The sequence below is a fragment of the Tasmannia lanceolata genome, unplaced genomic scaffold (genome assembly GCF_043159265.1).
Source record: "Tasmannia lanceolata isolate RefF3 unplaced genomic scaffold, GAP_Taslan_0.1 ptg000005l, whole genome shotgun sequence".
In the NCBI taxonomy this organism is placed as follows: Eukaryota; Viridiplantae; Streptophyta; class Magnoliopsida; order Canellales; family Winteraceae; genus Tasmannia; species Tasmannia lanceolata.
Window position 1 is genome coordinate 15772279 of NW_027518682.1, and position 15570 is coordinate 15787848.

Consider the following 15570-nt stretch of genomic DNA (forward strand, 5'->3'; position numbering starts at 1 on the left):
GCTAAAAATCAATATGGTTCATTTATATTATAGAGCTATTTACTAGTGGGGCCTATATAGAGGGTCTAATGGCCAGAAAAATTATAGACCCCACATGTATAGCAATCGATGATATACTAATGAGGTGCTAGTGGGGCCCTGTTCAGGATCCACTTACGAGCTTACCAACATTATTGATGAAGATGGAAAAGGAACTCAGTACCTTCGTCTGTAACTTTCCTCTCAGGCTAGCTCTTTGTTTTCCTCTGATGTTACTTCTTATGTGTTTGTGCTGACCTTGCCCCCCTTTCCTAACTCTTTTCTCCATTTTTAAAATATCTGGTGAGGGTCATGCCTAACCTCAGCTTGCCAATCAAAAAAAAAAAAAATGAGGTATAGAAGACAAACACCCAAATACCAATGAGCCTGTATATAGTAATGACGTACACTTGTGGGGCCTACATAGAGAGTTTAATGGCCAAAAAAATAATCAACCTCACCTATATACGTAATCAGTGATCTAGAAATGGGGCGATGGCCAAAGATAAAATAAAAGCAATGGGCACATGTGTATCAATACCCTAAGGCTCTGTTCACTTGTTTTCCCGGGAAAGGAAAAGAAAAGGTTTTCCGGGATTCTGACGTGGCATTAGGAAAAGAAATCCAGGAAAACTGTGTAGGAAAAGGTTTCCCGCGCCTGTTCACGTGCGCAGGATCTATGCAGGAAAATGTTTCCCGAGAAACTGCTTGCCCACCTTTTATCACTAGTTTTCTCGGGAAAGCAAATCCGACCAAAATAATGGGATTTGGTTTCCCACACTAGTGAGAAAAGAGACGTCATTTTTGGCAATTCCATGTCATTATTTGACATATTCCACCCATGCTTGTTATTTTCTCAGGAAAGCAAGTGAACACCAGAATTATGTCTTTCAAGGTCTTGTCAAGAAAAGGAGTGTTTCCAGGGATTTGCTTTCCCGGGAACGCAAGTGAACAGAGCGTAAGTGCTTAGATGTTAGAAAACTTTACGATGAAAAATTGGTGATTTCTTTTCAGATGGAAAGCTCTTTCTACTCTCGAAAGCCTTTTTGTGGGCACCCAACAAAGCAAAGTCGGGGGTTTTCCTTCCCATCACTTTCCACCACTTTATAGCCAGTCAAACACACCCTAAATTCCATTGGACAACCATAATAATTGCATTAAAGACTAATTTGGGTTTGCAACAGTGGGATACTTGTGTCTACGGATTGGATCTCAAATAGTCTAAAAATCAGGCTAATTAGACAATCCAATATGTATTGGGTGATATTTTTTCACCCCCGCTGTAGGACGGATGCGCCCCTCTGTTAACATGATTTAACGTCAAGAAGCATTAAAGCTGTCCACATTTCACATTTGAGGGGGGGATTGAAAAAATCATCTCCATATGTATTTTAGCGCCTTAAATGGGGAAATAATATATTGGCCCCTTCTTCTCACTTGGGCAACCCAATTGTGAGTGTAAGGGGCTGGCCCAGGGAAAAAATGGCCGAATATATCACTTTCCCTTAAATGTTGATGATCAATGACCAAAAGCACATACTATTGAATATTGGGACTGTCTAAAAAGCCTAATTTTTAGACTAATATAGGTCCAACGTAAGGCAAATCAAATGGACGGTTTGGATCAATCAAAGGGATAATGAGGTCATAAAGTAGAGAGAGGATAGTAATAGAATGATAGAAATGTATTGTATTGATAATTTAGGAGATTCTCATGAAGATAGGAGGTGTACATATACTTCTATATACTCTATTTAATAGGAAAACTTGGGTGGTCCTACAGGTTCTTTAAAACATTATTAAATGTAAAGTTTTATTCAATTATTAAAGGGCAATGATTTATTGGGATTTGAGATTATTTAAAGGGCAATGATTTATTCACTAGGATAATTCACACCCACACTCCAACGTTTTAATAAGATGCGCGAAAGCATCTTTTAGTACTTAAAGGCTGAGGTATATTACAGTTCTCAAAAAGCTCTTTCAATCTTTTTAAATACTAAACGACAACATACTTCTCGCATGTTATTATAACATTGGAGTGCTGATATCATTTCCCTAAATTTAAAGTTTCATTTAACTATTGATTATCTTATATATCTAAATTTCTCTATAGCTATTAAATTCTTTATGGCTATTAAATAGCTAAAATTTTAAGCTGTCCCTACCATTTCATCACCAAAGTTTAGTCATAAAAGCACATATTTTCTTACTCGAATAATGTTTGTGTGTCTAGTTGATATCTTGATTAGATAAAAACACTAGCTATTATTAGGGATTTGCTAGGCAATTTCGCGGAAAGCCATTTTGCGGCAGGTGACGACAACCACTCCCACTCCAGACAAATTAAATGAAGACAGAATCTGCTCAAAAGTGAGCCTATGTGGCTGTCATCTCTTGCAAAAGTGAGCCAAATCCATTTTGCAGCTCACTTTTGCAGGTGACAACAGTCACTTGTCACCTCGGTCGAATTAAATGAATAAGACAAAATCTTCTAAAACGAGAGCCTATATGGCTTCAAAAGTGAGCCGCGAAATGGCTTTCTGCAAAATTGCCAAGCAAATCCCTCATCGGAACTCAACTTGATTCATTTTTTGTACACATATGAGACTATATAGACAAATATGAAATAGGAGTTTTTTTTTGGATCTAATGGCCGGCCACGAATTGTCTATTGATAATTGTAATTTCTTGGTAATAGCCTCCAAACACAAAATACAACATTCTCGGGGAGAAATCATAAAAAAGGAAAAAAAAAAAACTAATTTCCAGTCAGGATGTTCGAATCACTATCTGCATTGGGACCCACATATGGTCTAGTGGTGGCCCATCTAATCTCGCCCCCACATGACATACAGCAAGATCTGAACGACCCATTTAAGTGGACCCAGAGAAGATGCAAAAAGCCATTGCATTGATTAGATCTTTTTATTTGTAAGTTTCAACAGGTGGTAGGTGTTGCTGCATGGATGGAATCAAGATTTGTACGAGTATTCTGTATAGAGATTGAAGATTAGGAAAAGATATGAACAAAGTGTGCCATTATCAATCTATCAAAATAAAGGAGTGCAGATTTCTTTCCCACTCAATAGTTTGTATTTGTTTCTATGTTCGGAATTTTATTTTTCTAAGCTAAAGTCGCATCACTCTCTCATGGCGCTTTGGGGGGACTATCTATAGTTTGTAGTGGGAAAACTTGGGTGTCCATGATAACCCCCCACGTTATTCAAAGCATTGTAACTTATAGCTATAAAATATCTTCTAAATGTAAATTTATTTAGCAAAAACGGTTCCTACACATGTGTCTTCTCTACACACTAGCTTAAAATACAGTGGGGGGCCATATTGTTTGGGTGATCCAAGCCATCCATTTTAAAGGCCATCACATAGATAGGGTGTCTACAAAAAATCAGATTCATAGGATCATCTCAACCCTACGATTTGTGGAGGTAAAATGGATGTCTTTAAACCTTCACAAATTAGTCCATTTTTTGCCTCCATAGTTCGAATGGTTAGGATGATCCTATGGATCTGATTTTTTATGGACACCCTACCCTATCTATGTGAGGACCTTAAAAATGAATGGTTTGGATCACCCAAATAATGTGGCCCCCACTGTATTTTAAGCTAGTGTGTAGATAACTTATCTACACATATGTGTAGGAACCGTTTTCTCATTTATTTATAGCTATTAAATATAAATAGGCTACTGATATCCTCAGTTCCTCACCACCATCTTTCGATGATGGGACGAACTCACCTTGTTAGGACGAACTCACCTTGTTTTACATTCTTTAACCAGCCGTCAAAGGCTATTACACTTCACAAAAAGCTCTCAGATACCTTCTAAATGTAAATTTATTTTTAACTATTCTACAGGCTACTGATATCCTCACCACCATCTTTTGATGATGGAGCGAACTCACCTTATTTTACATTCTTTAACCGGTCCTCAAAGGCTATTACAATTCCCAAAAAGCCCTCAGATACCTTCTAAATGTAGGGTTTTGTCAACGAGTGCCCTAAAGTGCATTGGGAAAGGAATTTTACACATGTTTGGATAAAAATGAGCCTATGTGGCTGCACTCTCATGCCACAACCGTCCCCTAAAATGCCTTCTGTGATGGTCCCTAGCAAATTTAATTATAACTATTAAATAGGCTACTGATATCCTTACGACTATCTTTTGAGGATGGGATGAACTCACCTTGTTTTACATTCTTTAACCAGCTGCCAAAGGCTATTACAATTCCCACAGAGCCCTCAGCAGCCAATTAAAAAGTGTAAAACAAGGTGAGTTTGCCCCATCATCAAAACATTGTCGTGCAAAAATCAGTGGCACTTATATATCTTATAAATGTAAGTTTCTCAATAGCTATTAAATATACCTTATAAATGTAAATTTCCCTATGACCATTAAATCCTTTGCAATAACAAAAGATTAAATTGGGCAAATCTATATATCATCATATATGTTATGGGGATTTACTAGGCAGTTTCGCAGGACACATTTTGCGGCTCACTTTTGCAGGAGAGAACAGCCACACAGGCTCACTTTTTAGCAGATTTTGTCTTATTCATTTAATGCATTTTAGTGGCTGTTGTAAGCTGACTCATGAGCATCTCCCAAATTACATGCAACCTCAAATAAAAAGTATGCATCGGAAAGGAAAAATAAGTTATTAAGTACAGATTCGAATACATTTTCCATCCAAGATATAAATTCAGATCCCAACCTTCTCCAAATGCTCTCTCATTTAACTGAGATCATTGCTCTCCTTGCATTACTCTTTATACTGTTACTGCAACTCTCCAACAGGCGCTTCATTCAGCCATAAGAAGTGTATGAAGTCATACAGCTTAGCGCTTACACTCACCTGCTCAGGAATGGAATACATTTTTTGAGTGTAGGAAGTTGAGAGAGATTTTTCTAAGCAAAAAAGAAAGAAAGATAAAGGTAAAGAAGATAGATCTACCTTGTAAGGTGTTGGATTTAACCTCCTCATGTGATCAGGCCGCATTTGATCAATCTGTTGAATGCAACGATCTCTGATCTTCTTCAATGGTGGTAGTGCTTCTTTTGCTTTATCTTCAAGCAGTAAAAGATAAGTTAAGAAATTCAAAGATAAATGTTTTCTAAACTGCAAATTTGTATCTGCCCAACATTTTTTACATACATAAATCTGGGAACCATCCGTAGGGATTGGTCCTGCCCTAAAATGGGGTAGGGGATACCCTATGCCAAAAAAAAAAAAAAAAAAAGAAGTCTGATAACTATTTAGCTCGACAGCATGCTCTAGCAAAGGCCAAAGCTTCTTGACATCAGTATTTTGGCAAACTGAAAAAACAGATTTACACTGTTCGAGATAGCATCTATGACCTGACTTGGCAAACTCCAAACTCAGAATATCTTGAATGAACTACAGGAATTAAAAGAAATAAAGTTACAAAGCTCTCCTACTGTCACAAGTGTGGACATCAGAGGGAAATATAATGGGATTTTATTGTGTTTGCTTTGGGAGGTTCTTTAGTTTTTCATGTAGGTTCAGTGACAGTAGAAATCACATAAGAAGCTCCACTGGGTAGATAGAAACATAAAACATGTATACAGCAGATGTAGACTACATGCCGATATTTCCATGGAATTCACTTTACTTTTCGGAGAATATAGGTGAAGGAACATGAAAGCTAATGATTGTTTCTTCTGGAATTTAAAGGGTTTAGAACATCAAGAAGCAATGTCGTTGATTTAACATCAAACAAAATATGATGTATATGCCAATCCAGGCTGTCAGTTTGTTCACACACACACACACACACACACACACGCATATGTATGTATGTATTTATTGTTTTTATAAGGTTTCAGCACGTATATGCACGCACTATTAAAAAATTACAGCTGGGTTCATTCCATCGAATGATCCAAACCATTCATTTGTTTGGCCCCAATGTAAATAGGCCGTCCCCGCAAATCACCACCATAGGATGATCCTAACTCTCCAATCTGTAGAGTGACGGCACATCGGAGGTTTAGGATCATCCTATGGAGGTGATTTTCGGGGCGTGGTCTATTTACGTGGGGCCCCAACAAATGAATGGCTTGGATCATATATAGTGGACACCACTGTCTTTTCAAAAATATGCGTGCATATAGATACCACATAAAAACTCTCATATATGTATAAAACTTCCAAAAATGAAGTCAAGAAAGAAGATGGATACTTTTCCCAATTGATACTTGGTGTTCATGTCTTTTTTTCTTCCATCCTATTTCAGTTTAGGACTCCCTAAAACTATGTTAATTGGATTTCAAAAATTAGGCAGCACAAGAAAAAAAATTATCTTAATTAGAACTCCCTAAAACTCATTGAGAGATTGGATTTCAAACCAAATATTTGGACCCATTAGAGTGGCCTTTCTTCTTTACTTAAAAAGAGATAAAAAAGACAAATGGAAATAATGCAAATTTAACATTTTATTATGAGAAATTTACATTTTCCCCCCCACTGTGCTCCCACTTTTGCATTTTCTGCAGAAAATAAGTGCCAGGTCTAAAAAAAAGCCACTCAAGAATGAACTCTAGAAAAAGGTCTAAACCTGAATTTCCATGCCAGTAGCAATTCAGAAGCTCCTCAACGCGCTGTGGCACAACATAAGCTCTCTTGGATTCATTGAAAGGGTGACGGCATAGAATGCGTTCTGCTACCTATATATTTGAAAAAAGAACAAAAATCTATGTGAAAAATAATGCAGGTACTATTTCTGCACACATTGCATGATGCCTTTTATTGTTTATATAACCCACTAGTAGACCTGAATAGAGAAGAACCACTCATTAAATGTTTATACAAGAGAGAAAAATAGTTAATAGACGAACAATGCCAATCTCTACCCAACTCATTTCCTTTGCTGTCATGGTTTCATTAAGCAGACTCTTAGAAGCAGGAATCTTCCCTCGAGGCGCCGCTCCTGACTCGGAACTTCGATTCGGCACTCCTTAGGAAGGAGCTTCCAGGGAGCGCGATCCCGAAGAAATGGAAACAACTCCAATGGCGCTCCCAACCTGCTCCTATTACTCCATTAGTAATCCCCTCACCAACTTACTTGCATCACACTCCTCCAATTGTTCAAAGTACTTCATTGGAGCAAGCACGTATGCAAATCTTTAGAAGGCATGAGGAAAGAAGGCATGAAAATGAAGACGGTTAGAAATTACTACTTTTGATGTACTTAAATTTTGAAAGATTTATATGAAGATAGTTTAAAATTATTATTTTTATGTACTTGAATTTTGAAAGACATGTGATGAAAATATTACATTAACGCTCCCACGGTGCGCTCCCAACCTTAAACTCTGCTAGACCCCCATGCTTCCCTGCTGCCGCACCCACTTCGTGCTTCTATGAGCATACGATGTCAAAATGAAGAACAAGTGTACAAAACCACTTTTGATACTAAAATGTCCTTAATCAGATTTGAATACACTCAATCTTATAATGTTAGCAAATAAGAAAGTGCTTATACAAATAATAGTGGAGAAAAGAATAAATGTGGGATCTTTTAAGATCAATATGATAAAAGAAAATTTTTGGGTCCTACAAGGGGGAATATGAGTGTGTATGTGAGATCAAGACTGTTATCTTATAGAGAGCATCACAAAGCAACTCATATGGTCTTGGTCCCATCCTAAATGGACATACCAAGTGTAAGACAAAGGACTGCAAAAATCAACAGTTTATCTGTTCTTGGCGGAACCCTAAATGAGGCTTGATCGATGCTTATTGGATCAAGGCGTAGGAACATCCGATTAGGGTGATCTCAATGCCATTTGGCTGGCCCTATGATTGTCATCCCGGTCAATGGATCCGAACATTAAACAAGGCAGAAGTGGGGTCCAATAAGTTTCTTTTAAGAAGCATAAAAGTGACTTTCTTTTTAGCATTTTCCTTTGTTTTTAATACTTTGATTAATGATGATTTGGCGTGCTAGGCTCCATAAATTATCCAATTGATCATCTTCTAATTAAGACCAATATTGCTTCAAAGCAAGATAATAGATGGAATAAATGTCTATTAGAAGTTTCTTTTAACTTAAAAACCTACAGACAAAGCTTAGTGAAAACATGCAAGTTTGATGGAAATACCTTCGGAGGTGGTTCATTTTCTCCAGTCATTATGTCAACCAAAGGGTAGCCTTCTCTCCCATATAGTCTGTAACACCGTTTTTTACATGGTATCGAGACCTAGAACAAGAAAACAATGAACCTCTAGAAAATAAAAAAGAAGAAAGGAAAAGAATGTTAATAAGATTGCTTGTCAGCATGATCTAACCTTGGAAACATCTTCAGAGAGCTTGATGCGAGGCTGATTATTTATCTCGACTAGTTTGAAGACACAACCAAGAGCTGCTTGAGAATAGCATGTAACGAGATAGGTGCCAATACCAAATGCATCTACCTCATGTCCCTGCATAGAAAATAAAGCCATCCAATATAATTGAGTCAAGAAAAGCTGAAATATGAGCTTTTAGCATTTGAGTATCAGATATTGAAACAGTGAGAACCTAAGTAGCCAAGTATAGAGAAAGGAAATCATGTTTGCTTTTAAAATACCATTAAAAAAATGTCTGCTTTTAAAATATTTTAAACGAGAACATTCAATCATGCATGCTTTTAAAATATTTCAAGTGAGAACATTCTTTACAAGAACTGTTGTTCACAGGTTGAGCTGCTCTGTTCAGCCAAAAAGATAAATTGCAACTTTATCTTAATTTTATAAGGAATTTTCTGAGAAGAAAGAAATTTTCTGAGCAAGGAATTTTCTGAAATAGAGTCATGAAATTGTTTCAGAAATTATGAAATGATTTTGTAGGAGGCACATAAGAAGCACAAAGACATGGTGGTTACTCCATGTTTCATCTCCTTCAGTGATTGGATGGTATTAGTATGACTGTGTAGATATCACTAGTGTGAAAAAAGCTTTAGATGGAAATAGTTTTCTACGTGGCCTATGACAATATATGTCAGAACTAACAGTACCCATCTACTATCACTATACCTGGTCCCAAGCCATTTTAATCTCATCTATTGCTTTTTAGGACTGGGAGATCGCTGCAAATATTATCAAATATTTATTAGCACATAAAGGGCCATAGGCCTATGACACTAGGTATTGTAGCTCTTATACGAAATTGATGCAGGAAGGAAAGAGAAGATGCTAGGTACTGTAACTCAGATACCAAATTGATGCAGGATGGAAAGTCCAATTTTCATTCATTCAATCGAATCATCACATAAAGTGCCATAGGCCTTTTTTTTTTTTTTTTTTTTAAAGATAAAAAAAGGGCTTATAGGCCTTATAATTTATAGACAAAAGCAATCCCACGAAATTGTGGATGGGAGCCCATAGAAGTCTACTTCTACTCCAACTTTAAAGCATAAAACCTTCTCATAGGTTGCCAATTGGACTAGGCTAATCTTGGACTGACTTATGGACTCTTACTAGACTAAAATATGGAATATTATTAGATTAAACCTGGACTCTTATCAGACTAAAACATGGACTCTTATTCATCTTTTTGCAAGTGCAAAGTGGGCCACCTTTGGTCCGTTAAGTGACATCTTGTCACTTGAATACTTGATGCCATGTGGGCATCTTTCACTTCATAAAAAAATGCCATGTGGGTCCTTCTGGTCACTTAATAACTAACGTGAAATAACAATACAACGGCTGAATTACCCTTACAACTTAAATTTTTGTAATAAATGTGGGGCCTATTTAAAACACTACTAACTTAAGGAACATAAGTGATTTAGGTGGGAAAAGACTCTACTACCGCCATATAACTTAAAAGACTTAATTGACACTCTTAAAAAAGAAAGACCTCTTTTACACTAGAGATGGTTCCCATCAATGCCATTAAAACTTTATTTATTTCTCGATGTTCATGTGTTTTTTGACTTAATTGCTTGTTTCTAAGATTGGTTAGAATACACTCAATTTCACTTGTTTGTGCAATTCTTGCATGGATTGGCTCAAATCAGCTCCATATTTACCCCCATTAGGAACAATGACGAAAAGGGAGAAGGTCAAAAAGGAGAAAAAAGTGGGTCCTAAAAAGCTTTGATTCTCCATCTGGTTGTACACAGGAGGATCTAATATTTTGGTATTTTAAACTGAAAGCTTCTACATAAGTAATTAATCAGGCAGACAAAAGAGAGAAGGTAAAAAAGGAGACAAAAGTGGGTCCTAAAAATCTTTAATTATCACACATGAGGACCAAATATTTTGCGATTTTAAACTGAAACCTTCTATAAAAGTTTTTTTTTGAATGGCTTTTACATAAGTAATTAATCAGGCAGACAATCTAAAATTTATTTTGGAAAGATACTATACTAAAATGTTAAACAACATTTAACATTTTTAACTAATTTAAATTAATAATATTGAACTTTCATTCCCTTATTCAACTATTTCATTATATAATTAATAAAATATTAGATAAAAGTCATGGATATACATGGTGGTAAATCAAGTCAGAGATGACGTAAGAAACCACGCGTCATGAAGTAATTGGACTATAGATGGGATTGCCAAGTGATATTAGGATTCCTAATGCCTCTAGTTTTTGGGTTTTGATAGCCTCAATTCTTCAGTTTGGAGTTCTCAAAACATTTTTCAGCTATCATGTCAAACAAAGAAAGATTTCAATATATACTTTGGTTCAAAACTTGAAGTATCTTCCACAACATCTTTTCTTTTTAAATGGCTACCTGTTTGTTCAAAGCATCCAAAGTTTCCTCATTGAGATCATTACTAGCAGTAATGGCCATTTGGCCAAAGCTTGTCACTCCAAATTCCTTTTCAATTGCACAAAAGAACTTTCGAGCCTCAATAGATAAGTATGCCAGGTCACCGGAGTCCAACCTAATGCCAACTGCTTTATACCTGCGCATTAAGTTATTTAAACTCACCAATGCAAAGAAATTTATTGCAATCATATGAATACTAAAGTAGAAATTCCCTCAGCTACCAATTCAGATACATGATATAAAATGTTACTGAGACAATATATTAGCATGATGTGATAATGACCCCAACGAATTATCTAACTCCCTCCATCCCCGGAAAAGAAAACAAGAAAAACAAATTCTACTCACTTTTCACCATTCTAAGTTGAAATTTTAAAAATTCTAGAATGTTAACAACGCTAAATTTTGATATTTCATGAACACTTAATATATTATTTCACTCACTTGTCTGAAAGGGTTTCTCAAAGAAATAACCTCCAAAAGCAAATTTTCTTATTCCAAGAGAAGTAAAAAAAGCTTTCACATTTTCTTAAATTCCAATATATTAAAAAAATAGAAACTTCATCTAATATCGCTTATGAATAGTTCCCAAAACTCATCTTTAACTTCTTAAGCAATTAAAAGACAGACTATCTAAATACAAAAACAAGCAAACTTATAATAATATCAATATTGATGGGTCTAAAGAAGGGGATTTGAAAACAAGAATACGGACTGATTTGTTTAACTAGATGGGATCCAAGGGAAATCGTAGAGAAAGTTGATAACAGCACTGATTAGTACTGTGTTTTTTTTGTGGGCGTGTGTGTGCGTGCGTGCGTGGGTTGGGGGGGGGGGGGGGGGGGGGGTTGTTGATATCATTTTTATGACAGTTTAAACTACCCAGGAATTTTGAATTAGATACAGTGGGCAGATCTGTTTGTATTTTTTGAAAAAATAAATCCAATGCACTAAATGGAGAGTTTATTCAAAGAGAACAGACACTAAAAGAAACATTTAAACAGTCCCATATCGCAAGAACAAAAAAATCTCAAATTTTATAGAGATCCATAGAGATTTGTGTATAAACTAGTGGTGGAAGGGATTCTCTCAATGTAGACATGGATAGACTTGTGCTGGAAGGGGATTCTCTCAACGTGATACAATGGCTACGAGGTTCCCATCCTTACCCGTGGAGATTTGCTACTGTTTTCGATGAGATCCAAGATAGGGTGGGTGAATCAAATATTTCCTTCCAGCATGTAAGGAGGTCGGCTCTTATTTCCATAGAATAAGAGCAGGTTGGTTGAAGTGGAAGTTTGCCTCGAGAGTTCTGTGCGACTATAAAATCCATACCAAGTTGAAGAGAAAGTTTTATAAGAGAGCTGTGAGGCCAACCATGTTGTACGGCTCAGAATGTTAGGCCACCAAGAAGCAGCATGTGCATAAGATGAGTGTAGCGGAGATGCGAATGCTTAGATGGATGTGCGGTCACACAAGGTTAGAGAGAATTAAAAATGAAGACATTCGTAAAAAGGTGGGGGTGGCACCAATTGAGGAGAAGATGAGAGAGCACCGCTTAAGATGGTTTGGACATATCCAACGTAGGCCTTTGGATGCTCCGGTGAGAAGAGACGACTTGTGCCAAATTGATAGAGTAAAAAGAGGTAGGGGCAGACCGAAAACAACTTGGGTAGAAATAGTGAGGAAAGACTTGATAGCTAGGAACATAACAGAGAACATGACCTTGGATAGGATAGAATGGAAGAAAATGATCCACATAGAAGAACCCAACTAGAGCCGGGTAGATTCCTTTCACCTTCTTCATGAAATTTTTCTAAAGATTCATTTTAGCCAACCCCAACTAGTTTGGGACAAAGGCTTTGTTGAGTTGAGTTGAGATGTAAGGAGGTCGGCTAATAGAGACGCCGATAGGTGAATCAAAGATTTGCTACGTTTACATTGAATGTTATCTTTTTCTGTTGCTTGTATCGACCATCTTGGTCTTTGATTTCTTCTAATGAAATCTTCTGCTAATCAAAAAGAAAAAAAATATACAGATTCATAGAGGAAACAAGAAGATTGAAGTTCAACAATGTGCTCTAATTACGATGGAGGACAAACTCCCTCAAATTGAATCAATTTAGGAGTTCAAAGATGTATTCCTAATCTTTAGTATGATCGAAATTAAAATCAACCTACAAGACCTTTAGAATCATAAAAACGGAATAGTGCAGATGAGAATGAGATAAATATGCTGTTAAAAAAAATGAGAATGAGAGAAATAGTTGCTAGGTAACCTAGGTTATCACACCACTATGTTTGATCTAGGAGTCACACCGTGATTGAAGAGGATTCAAAATCCATAGTTGCACAAGGCAAAAGGGGTTTCCTTTCATTCATCATATCATCATCGTAAAAATGATGCACCTAAGGCATTTTACTATACATAGACCTATGCTTGTGATTTATGAGACTTTCCTACCACTCAAACTTAAGACATGCAGGCCACCTTTAACATAAAACCCTTACTCTCGAAATTCCACCACAAAAACCTACAGAAATAAAACACTAAAACATCCAGGTGAATAGTGTCACATGAATAGTAAACCATGACTAAAAGAGTCTAAAATAAACCACGAAAATGAAAGAAAACTAAAACATATTGGTGAACAATGTCATATGAATAGTAAACTGATGGGGACATCAACAATGGGCATGGATTCAAGGTTTACAAGTGTAGACGTGGACGGGACGGATGACGGGGACTCTAGCATGGGTCACAGACTTATCCGTTTGGCATGTTTTTAGTATTATTAGAAAGGTTTTTCAATTACCTATCTAATGGACCCAAGATCACATGATTTGGATGTGATTTGAGCAAGTTATGAGTGTTTTTAGGAAGTGGTAAAGGTCTATTACGGGATTACTATTTTAGGTAAGTTTTTATCTTTACTTAGTTTACTTTAGATTAGATGAATGGTTGAGATTAGTTTTTAACTTTAAGTTATCTTCTAGGGTTACTTTTCTTATAAATACATCTTATGAAAGCAATGTAAAAAGACTTCTGAATATTGAACAGGATTGAGAATTTTTTGTGAGAGCTATTGTGGCTTGGACTCTTCTCTTCTCCTCTTGGTGGTTTGGAGCCCTTCTTCTCTCATCTTCTCTCTTCTATTATCTTCTGTTTCTTCAATCAAATCAACACAAAAAGGTTAGTAAATCAGATTTTCTATTTTCTCCAAGATCTTGTATGAGATTTTGAGGGATTGTTTTTATGATTAAACCTCAGCCTAAACACCCAAGAACCCTAACTTCAAACCCCTTTTGAGCCTTATTGTGATTTTCACCATTTTCAAGCCCTAAAACCCTGAAACTAGTTTTAGTGAACTCTAGACTAAACCTACCATCAAATCAGAGCCTAAACCCTAGATTTAACCTAAGATTTGAACAGCAGTATTAAACCAAAATCCCAAATCTGCCAAATTACCAAAATACCCTTACAGCCCAAAACTGGAATATTTTGAGCCTTTTACTGCTGCTGGACATTTTTTCTTGTTTTCTTCATTGGGTATTATTATTTTCATGCTTGTATTACATCTATTTCATTGGTACTTACATTAGCTTTTAGTTATTTTAATTGGTTGCATGTGTAAAACACAGTTTAGGCCTAATTTTGCCATTAACAATTCACCTGAAAGAGCTTTACCTACTGGTTGATTTGTATAAGGTTTATTTCATGCTAATTATGTTCGTTTTAATTATTGAATGCATTCTAAGCCTCGATATTGCTGCTGCCCATTAATTAAACCTTCATTAAATCAGCCCTAGGTTAGTCCCTTTAGAAGGTTTGAGTCTTCCGAGTTAACCCTAAGCCTTTCCTAAAACCATTATCCCATTAGGAGTGTCGGATTTTCTCTAGATTAGGTATTGTCCTGCATCAACTTGGTATTCGAGCACAGAGTATTTTTAGGAAACCTTTAGGGTGTCAAGAGTAAGAAAAAAAAGGAGTCCAAATTTGTGTTTAGGCCCTTTGCATGCCCACAAGGAGTGGTAAGGGTTACCACACGATGACAGCCAGCAATCAGGTGTCTAATGATGAGTTGTCCCAACTTATTAGAGATACTAGGACAGATTTGAATCTTATCCGCGAAGAGATACAGCATAGCAGACTTGACCGTGAGGCTCACAGTCGAGAGCTACAAGCCGTAAGTAATGAGTTACAAGCCAATGAGGCCGAGAATGATGAGCAAAATTATGTGGCCGATGGCTATATTATTGAGGAAGAAGAATTAGAAGCAAAAAAAAATTTGAACAAGGTTGGCTTGATGAGATGTATGATCACACAACCAAAAGCGGATGAGGACCGGAGAAGAAGCATAATCTTTTACACTTTCACTAAACACCAAGGCAAGAACTGTAGAGTTATCATTGATAGTGGAGCTGTATGGATGTAGTTTCTCCCAATGGAGTTAGCCGAATGGGACTTAAACCCGAGCCACACCCAAATCCATACAAGGCTGTTTGGGTTGATCAGTCAACCATTCCGGTTACCTAGAGATATCGTGTGCCTCTTCAATTCTTATCATACACCGACACAATCTGGTGTGATGTAGTTGAGATGAATGTTGCTCACATTTTACTAGGATGACCGTGGTTGTATGACAGAGATGCTGTACATTACGGGAAATCCAACACATATTCATTCGAGCACAAAGGCAAGAAAATTACTTTGCAGTCATGCCCACCGCAACCATTCA

At 36.7% G+C, this 15570-nt stretch overlaps 1 protein-coding gene across 2 annotated transcripts in view; it reads right to left on the minus strand.

Moving 5' to 3' along the window:
- Positions 1-4675: 4675 nt before the first annotated feature.
- LOC143877682 (nicotinate phosphoribosyltransferase 2-like) overlaps positions 4676-15570 on the minus strand; it is a 28534-nt gene continuing 17639 nt past the window's right edge. Inside the window, exons 10-15 of one of the 2 annotated variants that reach the window (XM_077379873.1) lie at positions 10793-10967; positions 8352-8486; positions 8165-8263; positions 6619-6727; positions 4995-5107; positions 4676-4895 (exon numbers count right to left, since the gene is read on the minus strand). In XM_077379873.1, the coding sequence (XP_077235988.1) occupies positions 4818-4895; positions 4995-5107; positions 6619-6727; positions 8165-8263; positions 8352-8486; positions 10793-10967 (709 nt within the window). In that variant the 3' untranslated portion in view covers positions 4676-4817. The remainder of the gene's footprint in view (positions 4896-4994; positions 5108-6618; positions 6728-8164; positions 8264-8351; positions 8487-10792; positions 10968-15570) is intronic. The other variant, XR_013250722.1, reaches the window with a different exon arrangement.